This window comes from Astatotilapia calliptera, chromosome 12 (genome assembly GCF_900246225.1).
Source record: "Astatotilapia calliptera chromosome 12, fAstCal1.2, whole genome shotgun sequence".
Lineage (NCBI taxonomy): Eukaryota > Metazoa > Chordata > Actinopteri > Cichliformes > Cichlidae > Astatotilapia > Astatotilapia calliptera.
Window position 1 is genome coordinate 14,335,045 of NC_039313.1, and position 16,078 is coordinate 14,351,122.

A 16,078-nucleotide genomic window follows, 5' to 3' on the forward strand; every position below is an offset into this window, starting at 1 on the left:
TGTGGGTTTCCCAGTTAAGCCTGAGTATTTGCATAGCCCATCAAACATGAATGCTTTAGAAATAAAAACAAACTGCTTCGCTTAAACATAAAGCGTCGGGCGCCACATTCTTTGTTGTGCGTGGATGTCGTTTTACAGCTAATCTCGTTTCATTTGTTTACTTATTTATTTGTTTTTATCTGATTCAGACAGCTGTTAACATTGCGCTGAATAACGAGAAGTGTCAGTGATTCTTTGAACCCGATCCTAGACCAGAATTTGAATACTTGTTGTGGCCTCATTCTAGTCGGTTACGTCTTAAACATCTCTGCGGGGGGTTGGTGGTTACACAGATGATCAGTGTTACTGTTCTGGCTCTTCTGTATCCATTTGAAAAAAAAAATGTTTACGAAACTTGAGCTCGCTTCACCGCAAAACGAACTCGGCTCAAATTGCTGTCCGATCATACTCGGATACAGCTCTAGCTGCATAAATTCTTTTAATAATTTAACACGGATTCCTTATTATATTCCCCTTTATTCCCTGCCTTCGAGGGGCGAGCGCAGGGGCGCAGACTGCGATTGGCTCATAACAGTGGGTGGGAGACATAGCAGTGACAGGTAGCAAACAGGTTGCTCACCATCATGAATAATTTCGAAGGTGCCTATTTTGCTCCTCTCCTCTGTAGCAGGCACCTTTATCCGCCAGGGTTTTTAAGCATTGTAGTAAATAGCCTGAAGAAAGAGGGGCGGGGGTGGAGGGGACGACTAATTTGAGCCTGAGTCACGCAGCAGCCCAGGTTGCCAGAGCCCGCGCGAGCGGGGTGCGTGCGTTCCACGTGCGTGTTTGTCTAAGTTGACAGAAAGAAAGAAAGAGAAAGAAAGAAGCGGAGGCGAAGAGGTGTACACGTGTGTCAGTGTGTGCGTGTATGTGCGCGCACCCGTGTGTGTGCAGGCCTTTCTTTAATGGAGAAAAGTGTGTTCCCTCTCGAGTCAGGTCCTCGGGGACACGGTGGGGACCCGTGAGCGCTCACCAGCTGACAGAGCGTGCTTCACTGAGGCCATCCAACACCTCGGCCCACGAGCCTGCCAACAATAGCCTGAAATTAATGCACATTCCCCATTAATAAATCCGATATTCACCAAATGGACAGCGTGGCAAGAGTTCAGGAAAAAGAAAAAAAAAAGTTTGTTTCAAGGAAGCAACAGACTGAAATTAATTAAAGCGAACTTTTCTGTGTTGAAGAAGTCGATCACTGCAACTTTGGAGCACAAGGTGCAACAAGCCAGGGGGGGGGGGGGCGCGTGTACCTGCAACATATGCGAGCGCGTGTTTACATCACATTACATAAGAGAAGCTCAAATATTAAAAGCGTCTATAATTAAACATAAATGCGTGTTTAAATTTGTTTTTTTCCTCCTATAGCTTTAGGGATAAAATCAAACTTCTTGGCCTATTTGTATTTGCCTAACTCATAAAACCTATGGAACCAAAACTGACGTTAACGTTATTTTATCGATTCAAAATTCGTTAAGGTTTATGCATTATATGCAAGAATTAGGCAATAAAACTTTTTGGTGCTATTTTACTTGGAACTTATCCATAGAAATAAAGAAATTATTATTATTATTATTATTATCATCATCAACAGGGTCACAGAAACAGAGACATGACATTTTCGTTTGCTTTTTTTTTTTTTATTATTTCCAAAATCAAATTAACATAACTAAGAATGGCGAATGATTGCTTTTTTCCTGGGGCAAATTTAACTTAAAAAAGCAAATCACATGAAACATGGGCTATGAGCAATAAATACATTACATACAAGAACAAAAACAGTTACCAACCAAAGAAAAAAGACACACAAGCTGATGTGAAGATAAAAAAAAAGAAAATACAAAAGGCGGCAGCAATGATGGCTACATTAAATAGGCTATTTGTATGGAGTTGGCAGCACTACACTAACAAACAAAGCAAACCTCTATTTTTATATTTATGGTGTGAAAACAAACAAACAACAAACAAAGCCTCTGGCTCTTATAGTTTAAAGTGCACATCGTGAACTTTTAAAGTTGCAAAACAAAATTCATTTTTACAAAAAAAAAAAAACATAAATCACAACAAAACTCATTTCATAGCTACAAAAACGTATTTACATTATCAAATATAAGCAATTATCCATAAACTTGTGATTTTTTTGTGGAAGACAGCTTTTTGGTTGGAGGGACGTGGGAAATACCCGTGGCAGTGCTGCGCGCGACATGGCAGAGGGGTCTTCCAACCACGTCTCCATGGAGACTGAAAAATTATAGGATAGATATTTATTGGCAGAATCGAATTAGGCCTTACTCACATTTTTAAAAAAGATCTTTAAACGATGCAACATGTTAAATTAAACATTAAACTTCTTTTTCTTTTATTTGCAAAAAGCAAGAATTTCTCTTACAAACGCATTTCGTCAACGCAGGACTATCGCTATGATTGACACGTCTTATGGACATTACTTCACTGTAGGCTATAGAGAAACTTCGCTATACTGTGTCTTTATGTGGGAATTTAGAAGGAAATTGTGCGGTGATGGTGTGAGGGCAGCTTCAGTTCTGAAAGATCGTCTTCTTCACTCGAATGAAGCTCCATCGCTATTTCATCCGAGTCACTGAAGTGGGAGTGCGGGGAAAACTCTCCGTCGCTCCGGGGAGACGCTTTCCTCCCATTTGCAAACTGCGAACTGCCCGCCCGAGCAGATGCCGAAGGAGACGGGGAACACATCGCTTTTTCAACTCTAGTGGAAAACGAACTTTCGTCGAAGGAGGAACAGAAGGGCACCCCGCTGATGTGCACAGGTAAGCTGCTACCTGAAACGGGCGCAGGGTCCGCTGCTCTGCAGGTTGAGGGAGACTGAGAGGCCCTGTCCTTTATCCCGTCATAACCAGCGGTGGACGAGAGCATAATGTCACACTTTGGCGAGCTGGTGTTGTTGGAGATGTCGTTATTACTGCTGCTGCTGCTGCTGGAGGAAGAGGAGGAGGACACTGGACCTTGGAGAAGCTCGGCGAGGGCGTTGATGTAAATCTGCGCCATCTGCAGAGTTTCATACTTCGAGAGCTTCTTGTCGTTGTCAAACGCTGGGATGACGCTGCGCAGCTCATCAAACGCATGGTTGAGCCCGTGCATTCGCCTTCTCTCACGCGCGTTGGCGGCCACTCTCCTTTGCCTTTGAATCCCATTGACAGGCTTGTGGGAGGGGGCTCTCTGTCTCACGGAGGCCTCCTCTTCGGGCCCGGTGAGGGTGCCTTTAAGGCGACACAACTCCCTGACTTTGAGAGAAGAAGACGTGAGGCTCTTGGCAGGTTTTCTGTAGCTCTGTGGGCTGGGATGGCCTGAGGAACCCGGGGAGCCAGTCTCTGAAAAATGAAAAGAAATTAAGCTACACTCTGGGTTGTGAAAAAAGCGTATCAGTACTATTTTAGACAATAAACTCGTTACAACTTTCCAACTGCGCAAAAAACGTTATAATTTACATAAAGGCAGCGCTCCTTCTGTTTATATTTAACTTCCAGAGCTTGATAAATTACATCAGTTACCACCAATAGCCCCTGCTGCCTGTTGCATGAGCCGGTTTTTAGATAATAAAAGCTGCTCAAAAGTTGCACGCACTGGTGCTGTTCCTCACCGTGGTAGGAGCCGGTACTCGGACATGGCGAGTGCCGCAGGTAGTCGGGTGAAGTGGCGTGTGCCGCACAGGTGCCAGAAGCGGAAGCCAGCCAGGCGCGTGGGTCGCTATCGCTGTCCACGAGCGTCAGCCCAGGTTCGTAGTGGGACTCCTCGAACTGTTGCTTCCCTCCCCTCTCCACCTCTCTGGGGCTCCCACAACTCTGCTGCCGCGAGTGCGTGGCCGGCGCCTCACGTGCGCATTTGCTCCAGCCCTCCACAGTTAGGACATCCATGATTCCCCCCAAGAAAAACACTGTGGAGAAAAAAAAGTTATCGGAGGCACGCACAGCTATGTTGTCTCACCGTGTGAATGTGAGTGTCGCGTGCGAGACTCCTTCTCTGGTGTCTCAAGGCGCGGCGTCGGTTTAAAAAGCGGCACGCGCCTGGAAGCCCCCCTCCTCGCGTCGGTCGCGTGTTGACGTCCAATGAGAAGTCTCGGTAAAGCCCGAGAGAGGCGATTATGACCCCCCGACGGTGGACTGTTTATGATAACGTTACAATTTAAGGGGGTGTTTAACACAAGGGAGGTAAGGGGAACCTCCCACAGGACGCACGTGCAAGTGATGACGGTTTTTAGGTGAGGAGCGTGGACGGGACAAGAACACCTACCTGCTTCTGAGCCCGTGTTACATCTCAGGAATGACGCAGAGTAGGGAGAGGGTTAAAGAGGCGCATGGCAAGGTTCAAGTGGTTAATTTGCTACCCACGGCTGTGGAAGCGGCGACTCGGTTAGTTCATTTAATGCTTTCCACTATAAAACCGCTTCAGCCAAAACCAAACTGCTGGATTTCACCAGTAGCAGAAATGAACAAAGTTGAGGAAGAAAAGTCGTGGGTAGATGAAGCGTGACCAAAAGCCAAAAAAAAAAAAAAAAAAAAAGAATGTAGCGGTTCCTGGGGCTCGCGCGCTCATTCATTCATTCTCAGATCATCTCCAGTTTCCATTTTTCTTTTGTAGAGGCTCTAAAACCTTTTGATCCAGCTCTCGAAACCGCCCTTTCGGTAAAAAAGGGCTTCACAGGGAACGGAAACATGAGCAGGGGTCTCAACACTGTTTCCATACTGACACAAGTGGCGCGCGGTTGAAGGGTTCTCTCGCGCGCACACACACACCGACGTTATTGCCAAACTTCACCATGCCTTCTATAAGATAGGCGACCTTTAGAAAAACGAAATACGGCTTTTAAAGCTACAGTTAAAAAAAAATCAACGGGAAGCAAATTGAACCACGTTCAGTCTGATGATCAAAGGAGCCGTGCTTACCGAGATGTAAACTTTAGGCATCTGGCAAAATAGCAAGAGGGTGATTGCTGATGGGAAATGGGCTCAGCGCAGTCAATTAGAAGGATTAGAAAAATATGCACAAGATCGGTGTATGGGACACAAAGATCAAGAGATGCAAACCCGAATGTAGCTGCCAAAGTATCCTGGTAATATTAAAAAAAAATCTAACCAAATTCAAATGAAATAAACTTATCAAATAATAAAAAAAAAAATAAAGAATTCTTTTTTTTGCGTTTTCATTCATAATCCGCGAGATATCCACGACACAATATATGGCAAGGAATTGTGTGAAGGAACCCCATAATTTCAGAGATAATCCGACATCAGTCTTTTCCATTTTTTATTCATGTATTCATCATGGGGACGTCTTGCGGGCTAGAGGTCTGGCGCCGAGCGTTTGCCCCCTCTTCCCACCTACGAGCCCCCCCATCTAACGGGCTGTGCCGGGCTCCTGAAGCTACCGACAGGTTGGATATTGTAGCTGACGATTATTAAAGTGTCGCAGCCACAATGGAGACTCTATGTTCCATTGGTCACGCCTGGGGGGCTCCTCGAGGGAGAGTGGCGGGCTCCCATTCCAGTGCGCGAGAGGAGTCTGCGTGCTGCCCCTTCTCATTCCCATCTCCCTGGAGACAGGGGCGCGACGGGCACGAGACTGGGGTGAGGGGAGCTGGACAGGGATTTCAAAACGTATCTGCGTTTCAACTAAATCAACTAAACCCGCATAGATCAGGGATTGCTTCGGATGAAGTAATCTTCTAAATGTGTAACTTTAAAATAGGAAACAACGGAGGGGAAGCTTCCTGTTCCCGAAAAATGAAGATCATGGAATTTAAATACTTGATGTTTTAATTGGAACTCACTGGAACTCATCCATTTTACCTACAGGAGCTGTGTCAATAAAACTCGAAATTAACAGCATTTCAACTAGACTCCCTTCATTATAGCTAAACCAGTATAGACTTAATCTTTAGTAAAATCATATTTAACAAAGCTTTGTGTGTGTCTATATTATTTTCTTGAGGCTTCTCATTAAATATATAGAGATCTATTACAAGTTATATTTTATGCCATAAAAAGAATCCATAGTTGTTTTAGAGTCTATAATCTATATGCTTCCTCTTCAAAAGGGTGAAATGTGAGTGGTTAAGTCTACATTAAGTTGCTTACAGTGATCTCAGACCTTTAGTTCAAATTTGCTGTGGCTCAGCTGTGTCCATCACTGTCTTCCATTAATTCTAATTAGCTCTGGGAATGCCTGACAACCATTCAACTCATCACTGAGTGCTAACAGTAAGTTCAGAGAGACACTTGTGGGAGCTATGTAGTGCCACTATCTGGTTCACAAAGGCTATTGCAGTGTAATGCTCCAGTGAACTTGACAGCAGTCATCCTTAGCAGGATCTCTATCCAGCTGTTAACAGCAGTATATGGGCCTTTGAAGTGATAGCCTATATAGGAAAGACACAAAAGCTTAGCTCAGGCTTGAACTTCACACGTATTCCACACATGAAATGAACTCACAAAACATTTGTATCCACTTCTATCATGATTCTGATATCCAGTATCTGGATCAACGCTGCCGTAAAATACATGAAAACGGTGAAAGCTGTGAATTTAAATCTTTAGATGCTTCCTTTATAAGAAAAAAATGTGAAGAGTTTTCCCTTGTGTTGGGAACCAGGAAGTGATATGTTTAGTGCAGTGTTTCTCAGTCTGTGGTGGGATTTAGAGCCACTGCAGGTGGGACACAGCCAAGCATGTTAGAAAAAAGCAAAAGTGACACTATGTAGAATTACTTTTTTCCTCAGAAATAAACAATAGTTTGCTGATGTTACTGTGCTAATGTTTACATCACAGAGAATTCATCTGGTTGTTTTTATATTGTAAAGAATTGATGAAAGTCATGGGGCAGGGGGAACATGCCAAAATAAGTTTGAGCACAGCTGTTTAATGTAAGGAACGATAAATATCCTCTTCTTTAACTAATTATTCACAAACTGTTGTGTTTTTTCATGTTGAATTTTGAAGTGTGACTTTCCTCTGATGGTTGTCTACATTAGCAAAGACAACAAATACCATCCCACTGTAGAAAACCTGTTTATTAGACAAATTATACACAGAAAGCTTTGCCACTTGTAACAGAGGCCCCAGTTTGTTCGGTTTTTGAATAATATGCAACACATACAACAAAATAGGCCTATATTAAATACTGTACATCATAAATTTTTGAAAATTATCAAGTAAATCCTGTAGTTCTATGTATGAAATTAAAAATGTTAACAGATAGCAAAACAGCAAGTTTGTGCATGCTTTCTTTTTAGTGAACTTGCCACTTTTCGTTATTTAGCTAGCAAATAATAAAATGAACTCAGGATGACATGAGAAAAGCAAACGGTTCGTGTGTGTTCATGTTTACCATGGGCAAGACAAGGGAAAAGCCAAATGCAGCAATGTGACTGCTCAAACTCAACACCAAAGCCCAATGTGATATACTCTTTTCTTTTTGTTAAACAAAAATAGCATTGACATGTAAAATATACATTTTTATAATGTCTCTTTCGTTTATACTAAATAAAAATTTTTAAATGTCTGTGTCCTATTTGTCATTCGATAGCCATACTGTAGCCTAATATAAGAAAAGAATGCCTAAGAACGCTTGCTTCAAAACACTGTGGCGTGACTGAATTCTCTACACACAACATTTTGCAGTTTTAGTTCTTTAAGATAACAAACTGAAAACTTGTTCTAAACAACTATCGTTATCAATTATTAATACAGCGTTAGTGAAAAAGGTTTGGTTCCGTTTTACCAACCCCGCCCACCCCCCTCCCGTGACCCATAAAATATTCCTTTAATGCTCTCAGTGTACCATTCCCCACCCCAAAATGCACCTTAATGGTCTCATTTTAATTAATTGGCACTTAAAAAAACAAACAAACAAACAGACACACAAACAAAAAGTTATATAAACAGTACCCTTAACATGAAAAGTATGAAACAGAACCGCATTTTGGACTCGTCTCGCAAAAGGCAGCCATTGAGTTGTGATGGCCTTTGGATCTTCATAACTTTCCCATCACCCGCAGCACAACCACTGATCTGTTCTTCTTAAATAGTCCCAGTACACTGATATATTGGGTTTAACTGGAAGCTGGGAGGTTACAGCGAACTAGTTGTCACGTAAGGCCTGCACTGAAGATGCTGTTGCAATGGCTTCTCCTCAACACAAAATAAAACTCCATTTCACCACTTGAACCTGATAAGAAGTGATTCATGAACTTGATGACATTACAGAGTGACATTTTATCTTTTTTTAAACACCCGAGCCATGGTAGCACTAAAAGTAAGCAAAACAAAGAAAAAACAAAAATCAAACGTCTGAATGACTTAATGATGCAAAACCAGAGACTACAGCACTCATTTAGCAGTTTTTCAAAATTTGCTGAAAAATAAAAAAACAACATAGACAGCTTAGAACAATGTTAATTTTTTTCTTGTACTTCCTGACCAAAACACATTCCACGCATTAAAATCTATTTTTTTTTCCAAAAACAAAATTCAATAAAAGACATATAATAAGCATAAGCTTTTTGAAGTCTTTCAGCTTGTCCTTTATGGGTTTTTTTTAGTTTTTTTTTTAAGCTGCTTTTTACTATACCTCTTAGAGTCAGATTAGAGGATCTCACCTTGACTTGAAAAGCAGATAGCACAGTACAGGTGAGAAAAGAAAAGGTCAGATCTACATACAATCACTTACAGGTCTGTGGGCACTGGTACAGTGCAGTGGGATTGACAAAGAGTTTAATGTGCATCAGAATGGTGAAAACAGTTTCAAGCTGATGCACCAAAAAAAGAAAAAAAATGGCAGAAGTAGTTTAAGATTGATGCACCAAACTGGCAATTTCTACAGTGTCATACTGTTGCACTGTCATGGCATTTCAACAGTTTCCAGATCGATGCACCAGGAAGGTGTCGCTATGTGTTCAGCCTTCTCTTTAGTCAGGCCACAGTGTGGACACCATCTTGGAGATGATTACAGATTTAGAGCCCCAGGTATTGGTGAAACGCCACCAGAAAAGAGAAAACAGCGTGAAAAGGCAGAGTTAAACTGGCGAAGTGGATTCTTCCAATATTCATTGAGTTGGGGCCTTTTCAAAACACTACACGGGCTGTGTACTGTATGTATTCCGAGGGCCACTGACAAAAGTATATGTGTTTTATATACCTTCACAAAATAACAGCCCCATAATTGCTTAGTAGTAGAAGCCCCCTTGAAGTTGTTTCATGGCTAAAGAGATCACCAGTCATCCACAAATGACAGCCCTGGAGCTAACAAGAATATAAGAGTATTTCCTGGAGCTGAACTAGTATAAACTAAACCCTCCGAGACGGGAGTTTAGATAGTAATAGGAGTCAGGTTGTTTCATCAGATCCCGTAACATGAGGCAGATCCCATGTCATAAAACTGAAACAATAAAAAAACCAAGATTCCCTTTCACACACATCTCAAAAATAATCCCCCAATCACAAGAACAACAACAATAAAGCAAAGAGTCAAGCCCCCTCCCGCACCCTTTCCCCTCTTGCACCTCACCACCGTGGTTTGCACAAATGAGGAACACCCCAACAGACTTCCACCTCCTTTGACTTCCCCATGTATAAAATAGACACCCCTGGAAACACCCCAGCTGAAACTGAAAACAGAAAGATTCCTATGTACACAGATCTCCACCTTCTGACTTTCGAACTTAGCCACATCATATCTGTTCTACCACCTATGACTGACTAGAACCACCTCGCCTCCTCCTGCATATAACTCTTCTTCCTGAAACAACCTTAGCAACTCCTCATATGGAGGTGCCCCTGTCTGGATCATTGCCATAGCCAAAGTTGGGTCCTGGACCTGTGGGCTGGTAGGGAATGGAGGACATTGTTTTAATGGGGCTGCGGAAGAAGCCACCATTGGGGGCCCTCTGCCTGAAAGGGCCCACCCCACCAGTCCGGTGGTCCTGGAGGACACCCCCGCCACTGCCACCGCTACTGAAACCAGCAGAAAATCCAGCGGCGGCTTTGGCAGAGAGGCTACGGCTTAGGGTCTGGATCTGCTCAGGGATGAAGGTGGTGGTGGTGATGTGGGTGTTGCGGAAATCGCTGATCTGCTCAAGCGCCTGGCGGGCAGCAGGTAGCGCATCCATGTCAAGGGGTGTTAAATCGACGGAAGAGGTGGAGAACTGCTTGTGGGGGCTTTCGTCCTCGGTGCACAAGCTGTTAACCCGGCGGTGTAGGTGCTCCAGGTCGATCTCCTTATCGTCCTGTAGGTGGGGAGGGGCAGGGAAGGAGTAGAACGGAGAAGAGGTGATGGTAAATGGAAAGAGGGGAAAATGTTAATGGGAAGTGAGGGAAAATGGAAGAAGACGTTTGAAAGGAAAGGCCAGTAGGGATGGGATAGAAGAAAGATCGAGGGACAATGTTTAAGAATGGGAGATGGAGATAAGGCGATATGGAGAAGGACAAGATAAGAGGAATGCAAATGGGAGGGATAAATTGAGGAAAGTTGGATAAAGGAAGAGAAGGAGGTAAAGGGAGTAAAGGAAAGGAGTGAGGGTAGTGCAAATACAGGAGTAAGGAAGAGAGGAAGAGAACAACAAAGGAAACAGAGTATGTGCAGAGAGGACATAGTATGGGGTGTATTTGTATTCAGCAAAAGGGATGTCATCCATCCAACCAGTATAAATGGTTATTAAAAATAATAGTGAAAGCAAGAGAAAGGTGTTAGACAAAGCAGATGGTGAAACGATGAGGGCGGGACAACAAGCAAACATGACACACGATTTCAAGTCGTTGTATTTGCAATAGTTCAGCACAAAAATGTTTTGATGGCCACAGGGAAACATGGATTTGGCAGGAAGCGGGGAGAGCAAAAAGAGAGGAGGGGAAGGATGGAAGGGAAAGATAGAGAAGCACACTCTGAGCTGTGGTCAGGATATTGGAAGAGAGAAACATACACACACTTGTACAAGGTCTGTAAGGGAGTGCAGATAATCTGGAATACCAGCAGGAAACACACTGCAGTCATGCTGTGTGCTCTGTGATTCCAGGGTGTTAGGTCAATTATCAAGCAAGCATTACCATACATTATCTACTTAATCTTCAAATACAACTTATTCTATGCAAGACAGTTCAAATGTTGGACAGTACCTGACTTTGTCTTATGTATTTTACCTGGTTCATTATGGCCACTTTGATAAGGAAAATTCACATTGAGATTAACATCTCGTAAATTTGGTACCAGGCCATAATTTATTGCTGAAGTTCTTCTTTTTTAGGATTGCATCATTAACTTAAATCAAAAAATGTCTAACAATTAACAATCTTAACAATTCCACTTGAAACACAGCAAATACATTAACTTAAGCTTTAACTTAACTTACAGTATCAGTTAAATGAAACTTATAAAGAAATATGACTATATTCACATTTACTTATATGATAACTTATCCACATAGTCTAAAAAATGGTAACACTCAGTGAGAGGTGTTTCATGCTTTTACTGCATAGGGTAGGGTGGATAGTAGTGCAGGGGAGTTCAGTTTGCAATGAATGAGGTGAGCACATAGACGAGAGAGGGCTCAGGTGAGCAGAAGACAGTGCTGGAGAAGTTTCCACAACTTTTACGTTGTTCATTGTCCACAAACGTGCCAGTGTGCTTCTGTAGGTTTTTAGGTGGTGAGATGAGGTAAGGTTTTCTGTCTCAGAGGTAGGTGAGGTGGGAGGAACCACATAACTTGGATGTTTCATTTTTGGTGTTTTAAATTCCAGGGTAGTATTATTTAGGTAACGTCATACAGGGTTTTTGTGATGATAGGAGTCACATTAATACAGGTAGGGGGGATAGAGAGTTTTACTGACCGTGTCCTTTGGGTCTGGGGGATTCTGGAGGGGGCTCTGGCCCTACTGTATGTAGTTCACAGGACGAGGGGACCAGGAGTGATGCCCCATCTAAAGGAGGGACAGTGGGAGGAAGGAGAGGACGAGGGGGCGCTAACGTCTGTCGTGAAACTATCATACAAACACTAAAAGTTTGAGTTAGGGGACATCAACGGGGCAGTGTTGGTACAGAAAGAAATGCGGGGGAGTTGAAAGAGAAGAGTGAATCACAAATGGTCAGCCTGCTGTCTGTGAAAGGAGACTAATGGGTAACTGGGTGAACAAAAGGGACTGAAGCAAGGAAAAATGGAAGGTTTCTTTCCTCTTTTTTAAGAAGATCCCAGAGCCAGATCTGACTACAAGATTATGTTATACTGTGAAGAGTGTAACATTTCCCAGCATCACAAGATCTATTATAACATTACATAAGATATAGCAACACTAAGTCACTTATTAAGAACTATAATGGCCTATAAGTAAAATAATTAATGTAAAACTCAAATTTTTCAGTCAAGGCCATATTTGAAGAACAATGTTTGGTTTAGACAGAATATTTTGTGGCTTCATTTGGGATATAAAATGTAGCAAAAGTCTCTGTGACCTAAAAATAAACACTTCGCTGACCTGACATACACATTTATCTTAGAAAGATGGTGCTTAATTTGCCTCAAAATAGAGCGACAGCACCCTCTCGTGGTATAAAGGCATGATTGCACAGTTCAGCTGGCACCATGCCAGATGACAAAACTTTTTTTTCTTCTTTAAAATGAGGTACTTCTGCATCCGGCATTTGCACCATTCTTCCTGATTTTCATTATATCTCTTAATAAATAATCATTCATATTGACATTTCAAAAACACATCGGGCTACAAGCATTAATAACCAATTATATATATATTTTTAAATCTTCTATTGTATATATAACCTTGGGGTTGGAGGTGAGGTGGTGAAGGTTGTCATTCTCATTTTGGGGGTGAGCTCGGAGGGGTTTGTGGGTTCGAAAGAGTGCTGGACAATCAGGGCGCAGGGAATGTCACAGCATGCTGGGGGCTGGTAATGGGTGGCTGTAGGGGCAGTGGTGTTGGCAGTGTTGGGGGTCTGGTTCTGGGTTTGACCGCCCAGGGCAAGGGGGTGCTCGCTGGGGTTGTGAGAACATGGATCGGCAGCTTGCCTGGCAGATGGGCCATCTGCCTGTGTCTGGTGTGAGTGTGTGATGTGCAAGCGCGTAAGTGTGTAGGTTTGAGAGAAGAGAGACAGAAAGAGAGCGGTGGAGTGAATCATACGCATGTATGTGTGTTTGTGTTCATGCAAGTTGAGTGAGAAGATTAAAACAAGAACCCCGCCAAGGAAGAAGCCAAATTGATGCACAGGCAGACGAACGGAAGACGGGCAGAGACGGAGAAGGGGATGAGTGACAGACAAGATCAGGCAGATGGGAGGACGGTAAGGTGGAGGAGAGAGAGAAGGAAATTGGAAAGACAGATGGGTGGGGGGTGAGTGAGAAGAAAGACATGGCAGTCAGTCAGCACACACAGTTAAGCAGGTCGCTCTGTGTTTTGTCCTCAGAGAGACATTCACACAGTCGTTATATACCTGGAAAGGGGAGATGTTTAAATGCCATTTTGTATTGCTCTCTCCCTCTCTCTCTTTCTCCCCCTCGCCCGCTACACCCCTCAACACAGAGTACTTATCTACAAAAACAAAGCAAAAAGGCAATATGAGAGCTTTGAGCCACAGTGACACAGATCATTGTGTAGAGGTAGAACAAGAAGAGTGGCAATTCCCATCCAAACCACCAAGAAAAAACAAAAGAGAGAGCGATAAGAAGTCACCTGTTTTGTGTGTATCAAAGAACCTGATACACAAGGAAGTGCCAGCTCCTCTCATGCTAAATCTACACAGTCAAAACCACAGATGTTACCATTATGGAAGAGTTCTGACAGTGATTGTGATGTGATTTCCGAAGTTCCTCTCAGATTTGAAGTTTTGAAGATTGAGTCCAATGACAGAACTCTTTCATACAAACCTCTGGTTGAACATATATATGTGTGTGTGTGTGTGTGTATGTGTGTGTATAGGCAAAAAGGGGTAAAGCAGCACAGCCGCCCTGTTATGAATGAAATGGGCTTCAGACACTCATCTAGAAAGAGCTTGTCAAAAAAAGCATCAAGAGCAACTTCTAAAGTAACGTTAAGGGTTGATCAGTTTTAGCCACCCTTGTGACCATTAGCACATAATGAATTCAGAAATCATGCCTGTGCCTTAAGAATGAACATGAACTGCAGTCATAACTCATTTGAGAAGAGTGAATGACTGTAAAAAAAACCCCCAAAGAACTGCAGGAAGGACTTGCAGGGAGACTGTTAATACACAGTCATACAAACTCCCCTTTATTTTCCCTACATAATATCCTTTTTAAGTGTGCTCAGGATGAAATTAATATCATTGGTTACTCACACGAGTCAGGCCTGTGGAAGTGTGTCTTTGTGTATTTGTGAGTGTATAAGCCCGATTTAAAACAAAGAAACAAACAAAAAAAAAAACCTCTTAAGCAAACTCTATGCACAGAAGCAGGCTCATAGATAACAATGTCAGCCATTCCACAACACAGAACACAACAGCAGCATGAACACCGACAGCTCACAGTCAACACAAGATACAGCGTATAGTATGAATGTGAAGGCATGTAAAGACATGTACAATATGTGATTATGCATGTTTTAATATTTATAAGAAACACAGAGACACAATTAGTTGTATTAGTGTTTGAACAGTGAATTGCTGATCGTCAGGTATGCAGAAAGCTTGTATGGCTGTAGGTATGTGCAAGTGAAGGCGCTGCGTTGGCCAAATGTTTGATGGATGAATGTAGTCATGATTTGTGCAAGTGATTACTTTTTATGAGTGGTTTGCATTCATCATAGGATGCTCATGTGGCCCGCTAAGAGCAAAACAACCCGATTCTTCATTGCTGCTGGTGAATGGACGTACACCCGGGCCAACGAAGCATGTTTAATACAAATTGTATACCTTGATTTTAATGGGTTTTTATGACATGGCATATCTTACGCAAAGTTTGAGCATTCGTCACTTTGAGGCAAGCCTGACATGATGGAAGAGGTGAGCTAAAACCGAGGCAGCAATGACGTGTATGCATGCACGCATGAGGGTGAACTCAAAAGATCTATTTAGGTGTAAAGGAGGCCATGTTCATGTATCATGGGCAACAAATCTGGATTTGTCTTTGATGTTCTTTAATCAGACATGATTACATGTATAAGTGCACTTTTTAGTACAGAATCTGGAGATGTTTGTCTCCTTTGACAAACATCTGTGGGAGGAGCGACCTATCTGATCACCCCAGTGACATATTTACACTTAGAGTGTTTCTCAGTCGTGTTTTATCTTTTTTCACTTGTAGAGGAAATCATTCAAACCACCGGGTGGCAGATATCAAAGTGAATTCTCTATAAAGATAGTCTATAAATTGTATGCTTACTGGACAGAGTAACTAACTGTGTTGGAGTAGGGCAGTGGAAAGAGTCCTCGTGCCAAGTCTGCACTCCCAATGTATCTTTCAGCTGCCAGTGCATCTTACTAAGCCAATTTTTCTGTGCCCACGCATAAAGAGTGGGTCACCAGGCATTTCCTACTTTATGTGAAGCTTTCAAAAATGAACAAAGAGCCACACGCTCTTGACCCGTTGTAATGGTTTCAAGTGGTTTCAACATTCACTCTGACAGTAAGACAGAGGCCATCAAGTTCTTTATTTAAACTGTTAGAAAGTAAAGCATGGAGTTAATTACAAGCTTTATGGCTTGATTCACTTTATTAATTTAACTTTTGGAAGCTGACTTTGAACGCACTAGGCTTACTCCACTGGCCATGACTAAGGCCAAATTGCATGCAGATGCAGAGATTTCCCAAGTCGATAAATTGCAACATATGCAATTTATCTAATTAGCTGCTTTGAAGTTGACTTAAATTTGTCTTCCTTCCTCCACTGAGTCAGGACATGCTGCAGTGGTCCCAGCTTGACACTCTCCTGTTCTGTTCTCAGCAACCGTCTTTGCAGCTGGCTGCCCGTTTGAAAACACTCTGCACAGATGGTGATTTGAGATCAGAGTGTGGCATTTGCACAGTTTTTGCAAGACACAAAATACCATTTCGG

General features: G+C 42.6%; 2 protein-coding genes across 5 annotated transcripts in view; both read right to left on the minus strand.

Annotated features, from left to right (window-relative positions):
• Nucleotides 1-2,127: 2,127 nt before the first annotated feature.
• atoh1a (atonal bHLH transcription factor 1a) lies at nucleotides 2,128-5,164 on the minus strand. Its single transcript, XM_026187815.1, has 2 exons — nucleotides 3,653-5,164; nucleotides 2,128-3,383 (listed from the first exon to the last, which is right to left on the minus strand). The coding sequence occupies exons 1-2, from the start codon at nucleotides 3,924-3,926 to the stop codon at nucleotides 2,536-2,538; spliced, it is 1,122 nt and encodes a 373-aa protein (XP_026043600.1). The 5' UTR covers nucleotides 3,927-5,164; the 3' UTR covers nucleotides 2,128-2,535.
• Nucleotides 5,165-7,063: 1,899 nt separating this feature from the next.
• Nucleotides 7,064-16,078, minus strand: part of grid2 (glutamate receptor, ionotropic, delta 2) — a 557,059-nt gene continuing 548,044 nt past the window's right edge. The window contains exons 16-18 of one of the 4 annotated variants that reach the window (XM_026188536.1): nucleotides 12,833-13,104; nucleotides 11,889-12,052; nucleotides 10,234-10,291 (exon numbers count right to left, since the gene is read on the minus strand). In XM_026188536.1, the coding sequence (XP_026044321.1) occupies nucleotides 10,284-10,291; nucleotides 11,889-12,052; nucleotides 12,833-13,104 (444 nt within the window). In that variant the 3' untranslated portion in view covers nucleotides 10,234-10,283. Of the gene's footprint in view, nucleotides 10,292-11,888; nucleotides 12,053-12,832; nucleotides 13,105-13,500; nucleotides 13,599-16,078 lie in introns of all 4 variants that reach the window. The other 3 variants (XM_026188537.1, XR_003274126.1, XM_026188535.1) reach the window with 3 other exon arrangements.